The sequence below is a fragment of the Myotis nattereri genome (assembly GCF_964212035.1).
Source record: "Myotis nattereri genome assembly, chromosome: 18".
NCBI classification, from domain to species: Eukaryota; Metazoa; Chordata; class Mammalia; order Chiroptera; family Vespertilionidae; genus Myotis; species Myotis nattereri.
Genome location: NC_138093.1, coordinates 22,743,192 through 22,765,253, shown reverse-complemented (window position 1 = coordinate 22,765,253; position 22,062 = coordinate 22,743,192). Strand labels below are relative to the sequence as shown.

Below are 22,062 nucleotides of genomic sequence, written 5' to 3'. Positions count from 1 at the left end.
ACATATTGTAGGTCATTTGATCGTTATGATCAGGCCCGGGCTTGGGTGTGAGGAGCAGGAAACAGAAAGGTTAAGTGGTTTGCCTAAGGTCACTCTTCTAATAAGTTGCAAAGCCCACTGCAAATTAAATCCAGCCTTTGACTCCCAATCTGGTGCTCTTTCCACTCCGCACAGCGGACTGGGGAGTCTTCTAACCTTTACATTTTAGGAGCTTCACCGAGGGGGGGAGCGCACCTTCAGACGCTAACAATCCTGAGCCCCGGCCTCCTTCTCCACTGGGGAGCAAACTCATGGCCCCTGCTCCCCATCACCCTGTCTCCATCATCTCCTCCTTGTCCTCATTTCTCCTAAACCCTCTTTTATCATTTACATTTTGAAACTGTTTCCTTAATTATTCTCCTGCCGTTGGAAACCTGCTCTCCCAGTCTCTGTGGCATCCTTTGATTTATCTTTGTCTGGATAACAGCTCCCCGATTCTCCTTGGGGAATTCAATTTTCATTCATTTTTCTGCTGGGTTAGATTGATATAGACCCTCTGCCCTGGTCCATATTACTCATCCCAGCAGAGCGAGCCAGGGAGACCAACCCTCAGCCCAGCCCCGGGGGAGCCACTGTCTTGTTCAGGGAGCCACCAGGAGTTCTCCAATAAAAGGACAGGGGCCTTTGCTCCCCTCCATCTGTCCACCCAGTCCTTCCAGTCATTTGTCACAGGTCCCTTTCGTGAGCCCACCACTTTGTCATTTGTCTCCTTCTCTTCCCAGAACCTTGCAGGGGTCTCGCCCCCCTACGATGCTGATCAGAAGGCAGTTGCTGCTCATCTTAAACCTGCCCTGTGTCCTTGACACAGAATTGAAGGGACATGGGGGAAGAGATGGTCCTACACTTGGGCATCTAACTCTCAAGATGAGATTCTGAGTCTGTAAGTGACTGAGAGACAGAATCAGAAAAGGGCACTGGGATCCTCAGAAAAGAAGGAAAGTGACAATAGCTGACACAGACGGCCAGCGCTGCTCTACGTGCTCCCTATGTATTTACTCATTCGATCCTCCCAGAGCCTTCGAGACAGGGACTATCCCTATCCCCATTTTACAGATGAGGGAACCGAGGCACCGAGAGGCCGAGTGATAGGCCCAAGTTCGCACAGGTAGTCAGCAGTAGAACCAGGATATGGTTACAGGTGGTCTGGCTCTGTCTTTGCCAGCACCACCAGCATCACCAACTCACTCTTATTTGAAGGTTCCTGGGCATGAGCAAGGGGCGGGTCCATGCAGAGTACATTACCGGGCAAGGCCAAGTCCTTCAAGAGTCATCTGTGCAGCCATCCCATCCCGTGGCCTGTGTGCATGGGGAGCTGGAGCATGAACTGGAGAATTTGGTCTTGTTCTAATCTCAGGTTTATTCTCTTTATTTCCCATTAAAAATCTAGTGTGTTTTAGATCATGCCTGAAGTCATACATTTATCGAGCACCTATCGTATGCCAGCTCCTTGCTAGACCTTGGAAGACAATGACCTGGGGCCGCGTACAGACCGTCCACAGCTCGCTTTGCTCCAGGACTCCCAGCATGCCTGTGAACAGTGTCAGCAAAACGCCCCGAGTGCATCTGCCCTCCTTGTGCTGATAGGAGGATGGGTTCTGGGCTCAGAGTACCTGCATTTAAATCTCACCTTGGGCCTGGCCGGCGTGGCTCAGTGGCTGAGTGTCCACCTATGAGCCAGGAGGTCATGGTTCAATTACTGGTCAGGACACATGCCTGGGTTCTGGGCTTGATCCCCAGTGTGGGGCATGCAGGAGGCAACCAATCAATGATTCATCGTTGACATTTCTATCTCTCCCTTCCTCTCTGAAATCAAATATATATATATATATTTTAAACCTCAATTTGGATACATCCTAATTGGGGTAACCTTTGGTAAGTTCTTTACTGTGCCTTCTCGCTGGCTAAATAGGGTCAAAATAGTAAGTCCTCTCCTCACAGGTGTCAGCAGAAGCACCTAGAAGCTTTTCCCTAGAAATGGTGACTGGCATTATTATTGTTCACACACACCACCTCCCCCTCGGTAATATTTTGCCTGTTTTCCTTTTTCTGGTTTTGTTTTTATGGAAGAAACCAGGGGACAAGAAAGTCTCTTGAATGTTTTCAAGCAAAGACTAGAACTTGGGAGCTCTTCTCTCCTAAAAACGTTCACTGAGAAAGAGAAGGCGGTGATCCTGGGGCCATTGTGGTGTTTTTCCCTTTGAGGGGGGATGGGGGGTGGGGGGGGGCAGGCGGTGGAGGAGACCTACTCTTGGTCACAAGCTGAGGTCAAGGTGCCAACATTGTTTCTTGGGTAAAAGTTTAGCTCTCTTGTGAGAAGCTCCCATTCTATCACGGAAACAGGCACCTTTTGTGCCAGGCCAAGGGGGCAGAGAGGTCCCTGAGAGATGGCTGCGAGAGGGTTTCCCCAAAGAGAGCCTTCTGGTGTATTGAGTCAGACCCCCAGGGCCCAACCCTGATCCCTATCGCAAGCTACTTAATCTCACCAACTTCGGTTTTCTCATCTGTAAAATGGGGATAGCCCCGTCATTGTAGGGTGCTTGTCGGATTAGAGATAATGTGCATAAGCCCCAGAGCCCAGTGTTCAACCCACGGAAGGCACTCACGTGTCCCAGTGTTCAACCCACGGAAGGCACTCACGTGTCCCAGTGTTCAACCCACGGAAGGCACTCACGTGTCCCAGTATTCACCCCACGGAAGGCACTCACGTGTCCCAGTGTTCAACCCACGGAAGGCACTCACGTGTCCCAGTATTCACCCCACGGAAGGCACTCACGTGTCCCAGTGTTCACCCCACGGAAGGCACTCACGTGTCCCAGTGTTCAACCCACGGAAGGCACTCACGTGTCCCAGTATTCAACCCCCAGAAGGCACTCACGTGTCCCAGTGTTCAACCCACGGAAGGCACTCACGTGTCCCAGTGTTCACCCCACGGAAGGCACTCACGTGTCCCAGTATTCAACCCACGGAAGGCACTCACGTGTCCCAGTATTCAACCCACGGAAGGCACTCACGTGTCCCAGTATTCAACCCACGGAAGGCACTCACGTGTCCCAGTGTTCAACCCACGGAAGGCACTGGAGTATCTGGCTGTGGTTAATGAGCGACTGCAGGAGTAAGGAGATGACCTGGTTCCTTCCCCTGCTTCCCCCACAGCCTCCGCCTCGCACCAAGGTGTTAGATTCGGTCTTTAGAAGCTGGAAGCAGCTCTGCCCACACACCTGCAATTACGCTCTTTGTTTTCATTTGTTTTTAAAGTTGACTCGATACTTAAAGAACTCACTCGGATCCCAGAGACTCAGAGGCATCCTCTGTCCAAGAACGATCTACAGTCTGTAAGGGCCTTTACCTGCCTTGGCTCCCCCGAGCCGCACGAGGCAGGCAGGCACATCATTTGAGGCCGTTACAGATGAGGAAATAAGGCAGACCCCGGAGCTCAGTCCCAGAGCCGCTAAAGGGGAGGCTATAGCCCAGCTGGCGAGGCTCTGTGGTTGAGTGTCAACCTATGAACCAGGAGGTCACGGTTCAATTCCCGGGTTGGGGGCTTGATCCCCACTAGGGGGTGTGCACGAGGCAGCTGTCAATGATTCTCTCTCATCATTGATGTTTCTCTCCCTCTCACTTCCTCTCTGAAATAAATTTAAAAAAAATTTTTTTTTAAAAAAAGAGGAGGCTCTAAGTGTGCAGAAGCAGGGGTGGAAAGTCCAGCCTGGCTCCATTTAAAAATAGCTGCAGGTGTCAAGGTTAATCTATTAAAAACCCCATCATCCTTTGTCGAAAGATTTTTACTAGAGGAGCTTAACTCAGCAATTTCCTCGCAGGAAGTGACTTACAACCCAAGATGTTGGTGTGTTAGATGAGGGCAGAGGCGAGGGGAGAAAGGCCCCGCCCAGGAGGATGGTGTGAGGAGAAGAGGAGCAGGGAGGCAGGTCTGACTCTGGGGCCAGATGGGCTTCTGTGCTCGGGGAGAGTGTGAGCGTCCAATGACCGATGTGCACTGCGGGATGAGTAACAGTACTGCCTGGGAGTATGGTCGCAGGAGGGCTACCGCTGTTAGCACAGGCCTGGCACAGAGACGACCCCCTAAATGTGAACCCGCTTTGGTGGGGAAGGACAGGAACCCAGCACCTGTTACATCTCTTCCCACCCTGGCTCGCTACGAAGGGGCCTGCCTTTGGTCACCAGGTCTTCCGCTTGAAAACACTGGCCCACTGAGAAGGGACCAGGGCACTGGGACTATGGCCACTTTTGTTGTTGTTGTTGTTCATCCTCACCCGAGGATATTTTTTTCCATTGATTTTTAGAGAGAGAATGGAAGGGAAGGAGGGAGGGGTAGGGAGAGGGAGAGAGAGAGAGAGAGAGAAACATCGATGTGAGGGAGACATATAGATCTGTTGCTTCCAGCGCGTGCCCCAACCGGGGCCTGGGATCGAACCTGCAACCCAAATACATGCCCTTGACCAGGGAATCAAACTCTCAGCCCTTCAGTCTGTGGGCCATCACTCTAACCACTGAACCACACCGGCCAGGGCAACTATGGCCCCTGCTGATGATCAAGGAAGAAATACTTGAAGATCTTTGGGTGGCAAAGACACAAATCCTGGGTCTCTCTACATCCTATCTGTGTGGCTGTGAGAATTAAGACTCTGCAGGCGGCTCTAGAGGGAGTCAGAGAGTGTCTGTCCCATCTAGGGGGGAAGCTGGGGAAAGGGTGCGGTGGGTGGGGTGGGGGCTGTTCCGAGAAAGAGGATTGGGGCAGACTGTTCTGTGTTGCTTGGGGATGGTGACACCCGGATGGTTCCCCTAACAAGGCGCTGTGTGAGAGCCACGGTGAGAAGCCGCTGGGGCAAGCACTCTGCCTGCTCATTCACCCACTCCCCCAACCCCCCCAACCCCCCCCCCCCCCTGCCCTGCACACAGCACCCCTCAGACTCACTGTGCACCGGGGCCTGCAGCTAAAATACAGATTCGGATCCAGCGGGCCTGGGGCCTTAGCGTCTGCCTTTCTAACAAGTTGCCAGTGGCCACACTGTGTGTAAGCACATGCTCGGCCTTCGCTGCCCCATACAGTAGCCCCTAGTCACAGGTGGCTGCTGAGGACCGAACGTGGCCACTCAGAAATGAGATGTGTTACAAAAGCAAGTCACGCATTAGGCTTTAAAGACTTGGTCCGAAGGAAAGAATGTAACGTATCTCATTAAGGTTTTTCAAACTTCCTTTACATGTTGGAACAATAATATTTTGGGAATATTGGGTTAAATAAAATCTATTATTAATCTCACTTCTTTCTTCTGTTAGCGTGGCTACCAGAAAATTTTAAATTACGCACATGGCCAGCGTCGTACTTCTATTGGGTGGTGCTGTCTGGGCACTCTGCATTGTATGCTCTGTGCGCCCATGCACCCGCACACCCGCGCACACAGTAGTCCCTTTCCCCCCAGTACCCAGCACCCAGCACCCAGCACCGTTTCTGGCACCAAGGAAAGGACCGATAAGCTTTGCTGAATGATTGAGGGGGAGGGTGCTCCCCAGTGGAGCCCCAGGCGAGATGGGCCTCACAGGCTGATGAGGAGACCTCAGCTGCACATACAGCCCCAGACACAGAGCAGGTGGCTGTGCCTGAAGAATGACCATCTCCCCCTTGCAGTTGACCCTGACCTGCCACCCATCCATTCTCCTTCCCGCTCAGCCCCGCCCTCTGCTCTTTTCAAGGCTGTGATGGCCAAGAAAATAGAAATTCTGGCGCTCCCTCCCCAGGGGCGGATAAAGAGCCCAGCGGGGCTGTCTGAAGCCCAGGAGGGTCCCTGTGCCCCCGCAGGCTTCCTGCCTTCCCTGAGGCCACCTCAGCGACCTGCCACCCTTTTCCTCTGCTCCCCTCCCCTGGCTCTCTATGTGGTCCTCACCCCATTCCTGCTGGGGGTGGGTAGGGATGGGGGGTAGCCCATGACCAGGTGCACAGGACGGCCATGAACCTGCACTGACCTCCCTGAGCCCCTGTCACCGCCAGAGGGGTTCTCAGAGAATGAGACGGAAAGCGGTTCCTGAGATGCTCCCCCTCTCCACCTAGAAGTCGCCAGGGAGACAGAAAGGGCCGCCGGGAGCCAGGGCCTCACACCCTCCGACACTCCCAGGGACCAGTCTGGTCTCAGGGCACCGCAGCCTGGGGTCTGGGAGCACGGGGCTGCGGAGGGAGGGCCAGCAGCAGCTGCGGCTCTGGTGAGCCAGGAGGGTCCCTGCGCTGCTGGGGAGCTGGGCTCTGGGCTGAGTTCCGCCCCTGCCCTGGGGCCTGAGTGTGTGCACACGTGGACCCATCCCTCCCATTTCAGCATCTCCCTCACTCTCCTCCTCCCTGTCTCCGCTCCCAGCCTCGGACACTGAGCAGGACAAAGAGAATTCTTGAAGCATGGGAACTTACCAGAGGCCCCGGGAGGACTCTGCCTTCATGGTGAGGACGCGGAGGCTGGGACGCTGCAGAGGCTGGGATGCTGTGGTTGGGACCCTGCGGTCGCTGCGTGCTGGTGGCTCTAGAGGAAAGTCAGAGTGTCTGTCCTGTGTAGGGGGGGCGCTGGGGAAGGGGCGTGGCGGGGGGGGGGTTGTTCCAAGGAGGAGGACTGGGCAGAACCAGAGGAGGGCCTCTCCTCTGTCCTAGGAAACTGGGGAAATGAGGGTCTGTCTGGGGGAGGGTAGCAGAGGGGCTGGAGGCCGCCTCTGAGAAAATTAAATTGCACTTGAGGGCAAATTCTATTAGGGAATAGAGCCTGTCTCTCAACAGCCTGTGTCCATTTAGGTGATTAGCTCAGCCCAGCACCTCCACCCAGAGCCGGGCGAGCTCTGTCCCTCAGCTGGGGAGCCAGGCTCCTGGCCTCTGGGTCCCTGCTCCCCGACCTGCCCCCCGGGCCTGCCCTGGGAGGACCCTCATCTGACCACTCACAGCCCCCAGGCTCTTTGGAAGTGGCCGGGAGGGCGTGAGGACCCTCGGCTCTCAGAGATGGGGGGCTACCCTGCTTAACTCCGGGGCAGGGCCAGGGAGGTCAGGGGTCAGATGCGGGAGAGACCAATGGGCACGGGGTGGTCAGCGGGCTGGAAGACAGGAAGGATCTGGACAGGGGAGAAGGGAGAGGAGAGAAGGTGGCCCTGTGAGTGCAGAGCTGGACAAGAGGCAGGGTTTGAATCAGCACCATTTGGAACCAGGGGAGAGGGTGAGGGAGGGAGGTACAGAAAAATAGGAGTGGCTGCTGTTGGGAGAATGGCCAATGTAACGACAAACCCATACAGTGTAATGGTCGGTGGTAACACCATCACGGTCGGACATTCACGGCTTTGGCAGAAGCATCTAGATCTGGGGCCCACTCACCAGCCCCAGTGGCACCCAAGTCCCTGATTGACAGGCCCATCTCAACCCCTAGCTTCTCTGGACCCTGCCACTCGTTTCAACCAGGGAAAGAGTTTGTTTTATTCCTTCAGTTTCTGGCTATACAACGATTTCATTTGCTTAACAAAACATCTTAAACACCGGAAACGGATCCTGAAGAGAGCAGCGCACGCACAGTTCCCAGAACAAGGAGAAATCCCAGAGCACATGCAGCATAAAGCGAGCTCTGTAGACAGCTGTCACTGACCCAGGACATGAATATTCTAGAGTAAGTGACCCTCCTCTCGCAGGCCCCCCTCAGGCCCACCAAGTGCCCTGGGGACACGGAATTTCAGCCCCTAGTGAGCTTAACCCTTAAACCAAGAGTTTAACAGGTGTTTACACGGCTTGCGTGGTTGCCCTGGTCCACGTGGCAAGGGATTTGTGTTGTGGGGCAGCAGAAGGCCCGAGGATGGAAAGAGTGTGGGGTGCTGGGGACTGGGCTGTTCCTGTCTCCCGCCTGCCTGCCAGGTAGTCGTGTGGCTTGTTGTGGCGGAGGGAGAAGCCCAGCCCTTCTGCCCTCATCGCCTCGCCCAGGCCTCTCTCAGCAGGGCTGCTCCTGCTCGGAGTGGGCTCCAGGGAGTCTCTGCCCACCCCCGGGCCCCCGCCCCATTGTCAGGGCGCCGGTTCAGCCTCTGAAGATGCCTGGTGAGTCCTGGGATCTGCCTGGATGGCCGGCCCCACCCCTCCAGTCCGCCAGGGTCCAGGCTTCCAGGCCTCAGACACACCAAACAGCATTGGCAAGAACACCCTGCCCCCACCGACCCCCTTGCTAACAAGGGGCAGGCCCTCCTTGGGGTTCCAGCGTCCTCATGACAAGAACACCCCGGGTAGCACATGCTCCTGCTCTTGACAGGACCTGGGTGCGCCCCCCCTTGTTGCAACCACCCCGTGCCGGGGCCTCTGGGGCGCGTCTGAGAGGCCCAAGGTCAATCGAGGAGGGTTGACTTTCGTTAGCTTCACTGTCCAAACGCATCCTGCTTCTAGGCGGCCTGGGCCGGAGACCTTGGGCAGAGAGCACTGAACCACAGGCAGGAGGAGCAGACCGCCTCCGGGACGCACGGGGAGTCGTTGTGCCCTTGAGCGGCGCTCCGTAGATGGGGATAAATGTGGTTCCGAGTCCTGGCCCCTCTCTTCGCACACCTCTCTCCTGGCAGTGAAGAAGCTGTCTTGCTCACGGTGACATTGCCAGCTCCAAGGACGAGGCCCGGCATGATGGTGTCTGATAGTTATTTGCTCCATGAACGGATGGAGAGGGAGGGAGTTTCTGATGAATCCGCTGCTGCAGCCCGGGATGGGGAGGAGCCCAAGCAATGCCTCCCTGGGCAGTGGAGTGGCCGCCGGTGGCCTGTCAGGCCTGGTTAGGCTGTCGGCTCCGTTATTGGTGTGGTCGCGGGCTAGAGACTCAAGGTTATGGCTGTCAGGACCCTGCTTCCCGCTCACCCCTAATGGTCCCTGGCTTTTTATGTACTTCCTGCTCTCCCGGGGCGATCTGCAGACTTTATTACACAAGCCACGTGGTCCCTGTGATGAGAGCTGAGGAAGAAAGGGAAAGCCTGGGATGATGACCCAGACCCGAGGCACAGGAAACGCCACACAAGCCTCCTGCTTCGGCCGCTGTGGCTGGAATGAGTCTGGGGGTCCCTGCCGGTGAGCCCCCAGTGCACTGGCCCAGGCCTCGGATGCTGCTTCTTCCCTGGCCCTCCTAACCTGCCTCCGACACCCCTGGCATCTCAGGCCCAGATCCTCAGACCGGAAGCATCTGAGAGGACTTCTAGCCCGGCCCCTCCCTGCAGATGCACGTCTGTGCACCCCGCACAGCAAGCCCCTGGCCTGGTGTGAAACAGCAGCTCATCACAAAGGGTCACCAAGGCACAAGTCCTATGGGGCTTCTGAGGAACTATATGTTTTTAATACTTTTTAGTATCTCTTCTCTCCCTGGAATGCTGCGTGCATCCGGGCAGAGACAGCCCGTCAGCCTGGGACAGAGGAGGTGAGTCTGGCAAAGTCAGGAGGTGCTTTACTTACTGGTGAGCATGGAAGCCATTCACGCATTCGTCAGCCACCAAGTGAGCAGCCAGGGTGGCAAACAGAGAGATTCCGGGATGGACAGGATGCAGCTCTTGCCTTCCCACATCTCACAGTCTGATGGGGGAGGCCGAGGGGTCAGCACACACCTTCAGCAATGTGATGGGAACAGCAAGAGGGAGAAAGGAGGGGGCTTACTGTGGCCTACAGAGGGAGGAGGGTCAGGGAAGTTATCTCAGAGGAGGTGACATTTAACCCAGACAGGAGTTGGGTGGGGAAGAATTTTGGGTGGGGAGAAGGGCACCCACAAAGGCCCATGGAGTGGGAGACCCTGAGACCCGGGGGACCCACAAGTCCTACTTACATGTTACTGGCCGAGGAGAACTTGCCCCTGAAGCCTGGACCTCTCACACCAGGAATATCTTTTTAAAAAATACCTGAGCCCTGGACAGCGTTGTTGAGTGGTTAGAGCATCAATGATGCACCAGAGGGTCACAGGTTCAATCCTGGCTCAGGCCAGGATGCATGGGGGAGGCAACCAATTGATGGGTCTCTCTCTCTCATGGATGGTTCCCTCTCTCTCTCATGGATGGTTCTCTCTCTCTCTCTCTCTCTCTCTCTCTCTCTCTCTCTTCCTCCATCTTCCCTCTCTTCCACTCTCTCTAAAAACAATGGAAAAAAATATCCTCAGGTGAGGATTAACACCAACAACAAAGCTGAGACTGTGTCCTCTGTTAAAACCCCCACCAGCCCTCCTGCCTGCAGGATCGAGGCTGGACTTCCAGGCTGTTCCTCGGGCCCGTTCAGGCCTTGTCAGGGCTTTTCCCCACCCCTTTCCTTCCCCCACCCCTGCCCCTCATGCTGGTCCTGGTGAACACCTGCTCCTCTTGCATGTCCCCCACCTTCCCCGCCTGAAGAGGAGGTGCCTGCTGGGGCCCCACGGCACCTCGGCCGTCCGGGGGCATCTATCCACAGGCTGAACTGCGATGGAGCTCCTTACGGGGGTCCCCCTCTCTAGGCCCCACCCTCCTTGAGGGCAGGACACACAGAACTCTATTCCGAGATACTGCCCCTCAGGACGGACCCACCCAAGCTCTCCTCCGGAGGGCGACGACAAGTGAGGACAGGCACTCCCACAGATGTCCCCAGTCCGGTCATCTGTGGCTGTGGCCTGCTGTAGCTAGTCCCTGTCCCCCCCGCCCCCCCGAAAAAACAACAACAACATACACACAGTGGTGACAGCGAGCACTGCTCAGGCCACGGCCCAGGGACAAACAGAGCGGCCCCCCTCTCTCCAGCGCCTGGAGCTGACAGCTTCCTTGGCCGGTAATTCACCGTGAAGGCCACATTTCACACTTGTCGCTCTGGACCAGGCCCCGGGGAATTGCTCCTGGAGGGTGGAAATCGGAACTTGTCACGGTCATTTGCCCGTTTTACCACACACACTTCAGGGCTGATGCGCGTGGCCTGACCTGTGGCGGCTGTGAGGGAAAGTGGTCTCAGAGCCACCGAGGGCTGGACCCCGCCCCCTAGGCTGGGGGTCGCTGGCTGTGGGCCTGACACAGCCATCTGTCGGCGTGTCATCCGATGTATTCACCTGCCAGCCCTGCCCCTCCCTGACCCGCGAGGACAATGGCCTGCCAGGCCTCCCCACAGGGTTGTGGATGAGGACAAGGGCAGTTTCGGGCATTGCAGATATCTCCCCTGGCCTGTATCTCCCTGCTCACTTGCCCATGGAATTCCCCCGAACAGAAGCTCTTCGTTCCGACGCTTGAGCGCTTGGGGTCCCGTGTGAGAAGTGCCATCGCACTGCTGTGCTGCAGTGACAGTCTCCCACATTTTACTTTATCGGCTTTATAGTTTTTATCTTTCATTTTAGGTTTCTCATCCATCTCGAGTCCATCCCTGGTACAAGGTCCAGTTTTTGTTTTATTCTCTGTATAGTGAGCCAGTGTCCCATCACTATCGACTGTCCCATTGATGTATGATGCCACCTTTATCAGAGCTCACATTTCCACATATTCATGGCTCCTCCTCTGAGCTTTCCTAGGATCCATTGGTCCATTTATTTGTTCCTATGGTAAAATCACACTTAAAAGAAATTCCTGCCTGGCCGGTGTGGCCTAGTGGTTGAGTGTTGACCTATGAACCAGGAGGTTACGGTTTGATTGCCTGTCAGGGCACATGCCATGGTTTCGAGCTCGATCCCTAGTAGGCGCTGTGCAGGAGGCAGCCAATCAATGATTCTCTCTCATCATTGATGTTTCTCTCTCTCCCTCTCTGAAATTATATATATATATAATTTTAAAAATTCTTATAGTACAAGCCCCCTACTTTGCTCTTTTCCCTCCGAAAACTGACTTAGCCATTGATGAAAGGGTCTTCAAGGTGTAGCATTAAGTGTAGAAAACATCATGGAGAAGGTGTTGAGAGTGTGTGTCTTTCTTTGTATTTGCATAGAATAGGCTGAAAGGACCCACAGGCAGCTAGCGGTACCACAGGCTGCCAGGGAGGAGACCTGAGTGGCTGGGGGACAGAGCAAGGAGAAAGACATTTCACTCTCTGTCCTTTTGAACTTTTTTAATACTTAAGCATGTGCTGCCTATTGGAAACAATAAGCAGAATTAATTTTTTAAAAAGAGCCAAGTAGGCAAAAGGACTTTGAGACGAACAGAGGTCTTTGAAAGCACAGTGGTTTTGCCTTTGACGGATGGTACGACGTCCCTCCATGGAAAGGCACCCTCTCTCCCGAGGACGCCAGGCCATTCCACTGCGGCTCACACCACTCCAGGGGTGTCGGCTGCCTGGGTGTCCTTGCTGCTTGGGTCTCTGAAGTCCATCCCTATCCCAATCCCTGGCCCTGGGGAATAATAACATACGATGAACTCCTCTTACGTGCTGGTGCTATTAGCTACACCTCACCTTCTTTATAGACAAACTCAGGCTCTGAGAAGCTCTGGCCCAGGTCACGTGACCGTCCCTGTCCTCCGGGAGCTCCGACGAGCTGGGGGAGGAGACAACAGCCAGGGCGCCATGCTGCCACGTGCTCAAGTTGCAAGATGAATGACTGTGGTCGTTTCAAACACAGCAGTAAACAGCATACAGCTCATGTCCCCTCACTCCAGCGATCACTGTCTTGTTTCCTTTCATTTTTGCCAGCAGGACAGACAGAAGGTGGCATTTCTCACCTGGTTTTCCTGCGTTGGCCCATTCTTTTCAATAGGGCTTTAGTCCTTGACTTATTCACAATGAAACTTTAAAGTCCTATTTCTTTTCCTTGTTACTTTTTTTCAAAAGAAATATTTGCTGCAAAGATTCAAAAATGTGCCTAAGCACTTAAGTCAGAGCCAGGCCTGAGGTATCCGGGCACCAAGTTCACTCTCCCGTGCTGCCCCTGAGGGTGTCTCCTTCAATTTTGCACCCTCGGCACCTCCCTTGCCTCATTCTAGTCCCAGCCCTGATTAGGTCCACCCCAACCTCACAGTGTAGGTATCCCTCTGGCATAGTTGGCGTCTATTCCAGACTTCTTCTAGACAAGCATTAACATATACATACAGTTGGCCCTTAGACGACATGGGTTGGAACTGCACGGTGCACTTATATATGGATTTTTTTTCAATAAATACCGTAAATATATTTTTTCTTCCTTATGATTTTCTTAACATTTTGTTTTCTCTAGCTTGCTTTATGGTGAAAATACAGTATATAATACATATAAGATACAAAATATGTGTTAATCATCTGTGTTATTGGTAAGGCTTCTTGTCAACAGTAGGCTATGAGTCGTTATGTTTTGGGGGGGGCATCAAAAGTTATACGTGGGTTTTCAACTGCGTGGGGGTTTGGCTCCCCAACCCCTGTGTTGTTCAAGGGTCAACCATATAACAATGCTATAAATTACATTATTTAGATATTAATATATTACATTTATATTTACGTACATTAATATATTACATTTTATAATGTACCCTTTAATAGGGCCCTTGGAGCTGCCTCTTGCTTCAACAGTGTTTGGATGGAACAGACCCAGGGACGCCCCTTCTCCCAGCCTCCGGCCACCCTCCTGCGTCTTATCCAGTCACCACCTTCAGCACCACCTCCGAGACCAGCCAGCACACCGGCTTCTTTTCTACCTTAACCCCTTATCGCCGAACAACCATGAGCTCCCAGATCCGTCAGAATTATCCCACCTGCATGGAGGCTGCGGTCAACCACCTGACCCCCCTCCCTCCCCCTGCCTCTGCGGGCGCCCACACCTACCTCTCACTGGGCTTCTATGTCTATTGAGGATGTGGCTCTCCAGGGCGTGGGCCACTTCTCCCCTGAGTTGGCGGAGAAGCTCCAGGGCTCTGAGCGTCTCTTAAAGTTGCAAACCCAGCACGGTGGCCGCACTCCCCCCCCCCCCCAGGACGCGCTGAGGCCTCCCCAGATGAGGGGGCAGAACTCGGGGCGCCAGGGAGGCCGCCCCGGCCTTGGGGAGGAACCTGACCAGGCCCTCTTGGAGCTGCAGGCCCTGGTTCTGCCCCCGCAGATGCTCAGCTTTAAAGTCCTGCAGAGCCACTTCCGGGTGAGGAGGGGAAGCTCATCAGGAAGATGGGCCACACCTGGCTCCCTCCGCAGGCTGCGGCCCCAGGCCGGGCGGGGCGAGTGGCTCTAGGAAAGGCTCAGCCTCCAGCACCACTAGGAGCCTGTGGAGCCCCGAGGCCTGTGAGGGGCCCCTCTGCCTCCCCTGGTGTCTGCCTTTTGCCTGAGCCTCTCCCTGAAACCCCAGCCATTCTTTTAACCACCCTGCAGCCCTCTCCCATGCACTGGACCAAATAGAAACAATAAAGCTTTTTGCAGAAAAAAAAAAGCAAAAAGCACACTTAAAGCATTGTAAATTACATTTAATAATTACATTATTAAAATATATTTAGTAATAAATATTGTAATAAAAATAGATTTTTGTTTATAGAAATGTATCCTTGGACATCTTATATCAATAGTTGCAAACTAATCTCATTTTAAGATTGCATCTTTTGTCATATTTACAGCATATACATATATATTTTCCCAGTTTTTAAATGTAGCTTGATTTTGTTTTTAACTTATTTTTGAAAGTTGGCATTAAGTAGATCAAACTCTCACCTGAGCTAGACTTTCCATTGTTTTTAATACTTACAAAAAGAATAAAATACTCAGTTATATTTTTCTATGCCTTATTTTTTTACATCACTGGGATTTATTTGGGGGAAGGCAGGATCCTAGCTGAAATTTCCCGAAATAATCAATATTCCCAGCATCCACTGCTCAACAGTTCCTCCTGCTCCGAAGCAGAACTCTGACCACCAGAAGCCAGGAGGTTTGAGAACTTGATGGGGACCCGGCAGAGCAGATCCAGGCTAGACAAGGTGGTCCCCCCACCACAGCGGCAGAAGCTTCCAGGCCCACCCGGCGAGAGGCAAGCCATGCTGCCAGGTGATGGAGGACGGCTGAACAGAGCACCGAGGGCCGCTTTCCCCTTGTGGGTCCACAGCCCCGAGAAGGCCTGGGCTCTCTCACCATAGCACCTGGACCCTGGCCAGCCCTGCCAGGGAGATCTCACCCGAGTCGATCTCAATGACCCCCAGTGCCCCATGGCCTGTCCCCTGAGCTTTATCTCCTCATGTTGACAGAGGTCCCCTGCCTTTGCCCAGTGACTTTCAGACACTCTCCTCCCTGTCTGTGACTCTTGCCTGCACCACCACCCCTCGCCCCCCTGCCCCAGACGCCACCACTGGGGCGGAGGTGAAATCTGGAGGGAAGGGATGGAGAGCCTGGACCATCAGCCTGTCACACCCCTCCCTGAGGTGCTCTCCTCCAGGGCAGAGGCCAGAGCCTTGAAAGGAGTCCTCCTCTGCCAGGACCAGCCACCTGGGCTCCAGGAACTAGGGTCTCAAGTGAGTGCAGGGAGCCTCTCTCCATTGAGGAGACCGCACTGCCGGGGCCCAATCAGAAGGCCCAGCCCCAGGCCCAGGGTGGGAGTGGGAGGAATGAGAGGGCAGTTGTTTTCCCTCTGGGTGTGAGTGACCACCCCCCTCCAGGCTGGACAATGGGGGAGAAGCCAGGGCCTGCACTGCTGTGTGTGTGTGTGTGTGTGTGTGTGTGTGTGTGTGTGTGTGTGTAGAGGGGGTACAGACACAGGACAGAAGAGGGGGCAAGCCACAAGAAGGCCAGGGGTAAAAACTATTCTTTTCGGAGTCCGATTTAGTTCTTAGGGTGGGAGGGGCTGTGAATGTGTGTGGGTAGAGATGAGCCTCTGTCCTCATAGGAGGCTGGCCCTGAAGTGGGAGGGGCAGAGGAGGGGAGGTGCTAGGGCAGCTGCTTGGAGCTGCGGCCCACTCCTGGAAGCTCAGAGGGGCCATCTGGGGCGTGTGTGTGTGTGTGTGTGTGTGTGTGTGTGTGTGTGTGTGTAGGAGGCCATGCAGGGGCAGAGGCTGGGGTGCTCTTCCTGGGGCTGCAGCCAAGCGAGCCTTCCCCTTCATAGCTGTTCTGTGGGGCACAGGCCACACAGCTGTGATCCCCTTCAGCCGCAGTCCTTTCTATGAGGCCCTGAAGGCACAGCCCCTCGCTGAGCTGACGGCAGAGCAGCTGGCATCACGGTGAGAGGAAAAGGCACCGTAGGGACCATGGAGCCCAGCCTGTGGCCTTCGTCTTACAGATGAGGAAACTGAGGCTCCAGAGGTTCGTGGTTCACCCAGGAGTAGAACCAGCTGGCCAGTGGGCAGCCAGGGGCACGGGCCAGGTGTCCTCCTCCTCCAACTGCTGGGACTTCCCTCCAGGCCCAAGGCGGTGTGGGTCCCCTGGAGCCCACTCCTCACCCCCAACCCAGTGCCAAGGCTGCTTTGGGAGGAGCCAGGCCAAAGGTGGGACCTCTCTGGGACCTGTCAGTCTGATGGTGGTTCCTGAATGAAGGGGCCCTCAGGACTGTGGTCCCTCCGCCCCTACCCGTGACACCCCTACAGCCCTCCCACGCCTCAGAGAGCCCCCCAGCCCGCGCTGCTCTCTCTGCTTCAGAGCACTTACCACAGGATCCTTTCCCCTCTCCCTTTTCCTAGAGAGTAAGCTCCACACAGCAGGGGGAACCGCGTCTCTCTTCTGTCCATTCCCAGCTTCTAGGCCAGTGCAACTTGGAAAATCTCCTTTCAGTGCTTTTTAGTTTTTTGCTTAGGAAGTCCTGTATTCACTACTTCCCTTTGCTGGCCGCGGCCACACGTGCCTTCTCCTCTGCCTGTGATGCCCTTTCCTCCGTATTTTCTTTGCTAGCACATCTCTCCAAGCCCAGCTCAGCTGCCTCCTCCAGGAAACCCGGCCTGAATGCTCAGTAGGAACATTCCAGGCAGCGCCTGTCCGCCCCGGGCCATGGCGCCCTTGCTGTGCTGGTCCCCCAGGATGCTCTCCCCAGTGGGCGCTCTCCCAGGTGCAGAGAACGGCCTAGAACGGAGGCAGGCGAGGCAGCAGAAGCCCCAGCCAGGGCCTGGCAGGCCGGGGAGGGGAGGGGACCAGCTGGCGGGAGGAGCCGGTTATCGATGCTGGATGCGGCTGAGAGCCCTGGGGAAATCAAGGTGAAAGGCAGCCGTCCTGCTGAGGAGGAGGCCGGGCGTTGTGTATCAATCAGAGGGGCTGGGATGGCAAAAACATGCTGGGGCTGCGCCGCGAAGGGGGGAGACCCACCCCTGCGGCCGGGCCGGTTCTCAATACCTGAGCTTGGTTTAGAAATGCGGTCCCTGGAGCCTTATCTAAGGGCTGGCGCGTGGAAGCCGATGCCTTGGCACTGCAGCAGCTCCAGGTGGTGGTGGGGAACAGGTGTGCTCAAGCATCCCTGGCCCGTGCCAGCCTCTTTCACCCCGGGGCCAGGGCCACCTTGCTGACACTGTGTTGGCTGGGCAGGCTCTCGGCCTGCCAGCCAGGGCCTGTGGGCAGGGGGAGGTGAGCAAGTTGGCCCAGGAGGAGGGAGTGGGCAGGGGGATGGCTAGAGCAGGGACACAGACAGGGAACCTCAGACAGAGGAGCAGCTCCAGGCTGGGATCCACCCGAGGTAACACAGGGCAGACACAGCAGGGGATTGGGGGTGACCCCAACTGTCCCCCCACCCTCACCCCAGCTGCCCTAGCAGAAGGGGCATGCTTGGAACCCCACCCCCTCCATCTGAGCAAAGTGATGTCAAAGAGAAAACCCCAAATCGGATTGAGGCTCCTGCTCCCTCTTAATGAGGTTCATTATCAGCTGCTCTGATCCTTGTGAAACCCGGCAGGACGGATTAGGGGCAGGCCCTCTAATCCGGCTGACTCCTCCGGGCTGAGCCGCCAGCCCAGGGCCCCTCTCCTTTCGAGGGAGCTGGAGATGCAGGGTGCCAGAGAGCCAGGCAGGTGCAGACAAAGGTGCCTCCAGCGAACTGAGAGCACCTGGGCAGGTGTTCCGGGGATGATGGGGGTGCAGGGGGTGGGACTGCACCTCCACTGGGGCCTGCCTGCTGCTCTGGGAGACGCTGGGCCCAGAGCACCCAGAGCTCTGTGGGCAGTCGGGGAGGGCGCCTCGAGGAGGAAGGGGCTGTGATGGGCACCGGGTCCCCTGCAGGCCAGCAGCTCTAAGAGCCAGGGGGACTCACGTCTTGCTGGATCTCTCAGGACAGAGTTTTGCACAGTCTGTCCAGACTGGACACTAGGCCTCCAAGTAGCAAGTTACAGGACACAGGGGTGCTTGCCTTAACAAAAATAATTTATTCCACAGCCCTCGCCAGCAGTGGGCAGCGTGAGAATCAAGCATGTGTATGTACAGCGCCACCCGCCCCTCTGACCCGTTCACCTCTGCAAGACGGGAGGTGGCCCCCGAGAGGCAATACTCCTCACGCTCCAGCACCCTCCACACCCAAAGATTAGCATCTATTTTGAAAATCGAAATCAAGCAAAGGTCCGGCTCCCAGACAGGGGGGCCGAAGGGGGAAGAGCCAGAGCTCATGTGAAGCAACGATTTCCTGCTTCCTCACTCCACCTCTCCCAGCTCGGCCCGAGTAAGGCACGGTAGGTCCCAGCATCCCCACCTCAGTCCCACCCTGCCCTTCGTGCAGGTCCCGCTCAGCCAGCCTCTCACCCAGCCCAGCGGCCATCACCCACCCAGCGGAGCCAGCCCACACCAGCCCCAGCCTGTGCGCTCCCTGTAGCAGAGGTTTGGGAAGGACCAGTCCCAGGCGTCCTCCTGACAAATGTCACCTGGGAGGTCAGCATGACCTCGAGCTTCCAGTCCCTGCGCTAAAGCCGCCTCCCAGCCAGGAGGTCTGAGGGGCCGGAGGCGGTCCTTCCTTCTCTGGTGCGAAGGCCTGTGTATCCGGAGGGAGCGGGACGGACGGGCGGGGCCCTGGGGTGTAGGGCGGAGTTCTGCTCCAGCCCCCGGAGCCCCCCCGGGGACCCTCCTCCGGTGGGAAGGCCTTGGAAGCTGTGGCTCACTTGCCCCAATTTAGGGCCAAGACCAAGCAGGAGACATTGGAGGTCAGCAAGAAGGAGGCGGGGCTTCAGATAAGCTGCAAGAGAGGAAGTGGTGCTGAGAAGCCGTGGACGTGGACGGGGCTCCCACCCTCCCTGCCCGGGGCTGCCCCGCCCCTGCGCTGTCTGAGGAGCCTGGACCCGCACATGTCTTCATGTCTCTGGAACATCCCTTCCCACAAGGACCAAGGAGGGTTCACTGGAGCAACTGGTTTTCCTGGGTTTCCCTGGACAAAGAGCAAGGCGGGGAGGGGGGCAGGGGGCTGGAAGAGCCCATGGGTAGCAGCAGCTCCCTTTCCTGCCACCCTCCCCAGCTGGACGGTTCAGGCTGTGGGGTGGCCGGCATGGCCCTTCAGGGTCCGCATCCTGGCCCGGAAGTAGGTGTACATGGCCAGCAGGCCCATGAAGGACAGGGAGTAGAGCACCACACAGAGGCTGATGTCCAGGTGCGAGAAGTCGCCTTCCAGCACCTGCAGCCACTGGCCTCGGCCCCGCAGGGCCCCAGCCTCGGGCTCCCCCTCGGGGACACTGGCCAGCTGCTTGGAGCTGCGGCCCACTCGTCTCCGCTCTGAAGGGCCTGTGGGGAGGTCCTCAGCCGGGAGCTCAGCCAGCAACCCGGCTCCCAAGTCTCGCTCGCTCAAGGGTTCCTGCCCTTCTGGCTGCTCCCCGCTCTCCCGCTGAAGCTGCGCTATGTGCTCAGGAGGTCCCTGCTCTAGCTCAGCTCTGGTCACACCGAGGCCAGCCTGCATCTCCGGGGGGCCACTGGCCCCAAGTCTGTCCGCTAAAGCACCCAGGACGACAGTCCAGGGGAACGTGGCCCCTGGGCCCACCATGCGCTCAGCCTCCGCGGGGCCCAGAGTGGAGTTCCAGGTCGCCAGCTCCGGCTCTGCGGTGGCGGCCACCCTCTGTGCTCCCCGCAGGGGGCGCTCCGCTGCAGGAAGGTCCCTGACGATGTTGCTCCAGGAGAAGTGGGTTTTGAAGAAGCTGAGGGTGTTGCCCAGGTCCCACACGGGCGTCCCCCGGAGTTCGTTGTGGCAGGGAGAACAGAGTTCACGGGGCGGCCACTGCACCTTGGGGAACTGGGGGTCCTCGCTGGGGGCCCCTGGGGAGAGAAGTACACACAGGCTGGCTGGGACACTGGGCCCACCCAGAAGCCCAGACCTCATTCTTCCATTCAGAATGCCAGCTCCCCCATCTGCAAAGAAGGGCTCACCCTGACAAGGTTGGGTGGAGCGGAGGCAGACCTAACACTAGCTAGCACTGGGCCTGGACTCCCCCGGGGGAGGGGAGTCCTCCCGACCCGCACCCCAGCACCCCAGTGTCCCTTCCAGTCCTCCCCCATATTTTTAAAAGAATATATTTCTACTGATTTCAGAGAGGAAGGGAAAGGGAGAGATAGAAACATCAATGATGAGAGAGAATCATTCATCGGCTGCCTCCTGCCTGCCCCCTACTGGGGACCGACCTGCAACCCGGGCATGTGTCCCTGACCAGGAATTGAACCTGGGACCCTTCAGTCTGCAGGCTGATGTTCTATCCACTGCGCCAAACCAGCTAGGGCTCCTCCCCCATATGAACCCACTGTCTTCCTTTGTCAGCGTCTCTGCTGGTTTCTACCCCCTCCCCCAGACTGGACACGGGAAAGGGTGACTCGGAAGGGCCTGGCCTGCAGGCTTTGGTTGGTCTAGTATTTGTCTTACCATTTTCTGAAATTTTCCAAGCTGTATACAGTGGAGATACGTTACTTTTGTAATTAAGTGGAAAACTTTTTTAAAAGAAGAGTTGGCAGCACATAATTCCACTGCAGCCCTTTGGGGCGGGTGGGAGTTAGTGGAGTCCCCGCCCCAGTGGGCCCCGAGGGGTGGGTGTGGGGCGGCCTGGGCCCTGGATGGGTAGAGAGTGAGGAGCTGCCCTGCCCACCAGGCAGCTGGGACCCCAAGCAGGGCCGGGCGATGGGCAGAACCCAGGCTGAGCCTGGGGTCCTGCCACGCGCCCCTCGCTCAGCGTCACCAGGGAATGCCAGTCTGCCCATCTCCCGTGGAGGAGGCACCGCTCCCAAAGGGTTAATAGGAGAAAAGAAGTTGCTGGTCAGAATGAAGCCGCGGAGGAGACGTAGACGCAGATGGTTGTATTGGGGAGGGGGCGGCAAGTGGATTCCAAGGGTCCGGTGAGAGGTGGGGAGCGGACCTTGCAAAGTGAGGGCTCAGCCTGTGCCTCCCCTCCCGCCACTGGGGTTAGTTGTAACGGAAGGGAACCCCCCCCCCCCCCCCACTCAGAGAGGGTAGGGAACGGCCTTCCTTAGGTCCCTCAGAGGGAGGCCTGGCTCCTGGCCCACCAGCAGCAGCTGGGCCCCGAGGGAAGCTGGAAGCCTGCAGAGGTCATAGGGCTAGAAGGTCAGATGGAGCATTTGGTGGCAGGGGTGGGGTGGGGAGGGCAGGGGTGGGAGGAGAGACAGGCACGTGTCTTCCTTTCAAAGTCCACCAGGAGGCCCCAGGAGACCAAGACCAAGTGCAGCTGCCTGTACCACCACCTGCTCCATGCAGCTCCTCTACCCTCCCCTGCCCTAGGCCTTGTCCCCACCCCCACCCCCCACCCCCCACCCCTGGGCGGTCTGTGGTCTGTCCCAGTCAGCATACTCCTCTCTCCCCACAGACAAGCCCAGGCTCCCGCCCACAGATGGCTCCCTCCCACCTGCCAGTCGGTCACCCCGGAGATGAATGCTTTTGCCTACTGGACCCATTGGACTCCTGTGCCCAGGGAACAGAAGCACTGCCAACAAGGGAACCCAGCAGGCCAGGCCCACCGGTGAAATCAGTCCTTCTTATTTCTAGAAAGAACCTGGTCTTTCTTTTCCAGCCCATTTTATCATTAGACTCCTCCTGGGCGGCGGGGGGGGGGGGGGGGGGGGGGGGGCGGTGTAAGGGGGGAGAAGCCCAGCTCTCACTTTCCTATTGGTCTGAGTAAGGGGCCAATAGCCAGAAAGCAGGATGGGGAGATAGGAAAGGGACCCCACCAGGCCAGAGGGAGGGGCCCTGGTGCAGGGGAAAAGGAGCAAGGGCATCAGAAGAGCAGGTCTTAGAGCAGTGGTTC

The 22,062-nt window shown here is 56.7% G+C and overlaps 1 protein-coding gene across 2 annotated transcripts in view; it reads right to left on the bottom strand.

The window, feature by feature from the left end:
* Positions 1-18,190: 18,190 nt before the first annotated feature.
* The window catches only part of QSOX1 (quiescin sulfhydryl oxidase 1), a 37,799-nt gene continuing 33,927 nt past the window's right edge, over positions 18,191-22,062 (bottom strand). Inside the window, exons 12-13 of one of the 2 annotated variants that reach the window (XM_081112889.1) lie at positions 19,803-20,074; positions 18,191-19,010 (exon numbers count right to left, since the gene is read on the bottom strand). In XM_081112889.1, the coding sequence (XP_080969015.1) occupies positions 19,002-19,010; positions 19,803-20,074 (281 nt within the window). In that variant the 3' untranslated portion in view covers positions 18,191-19,001. Of the gene's footprint in view, positions 20,075-22,062 lie in introns of both variants that reach the window. The other variant, XM_081112888.1, reaches the window with a different exon arrangement.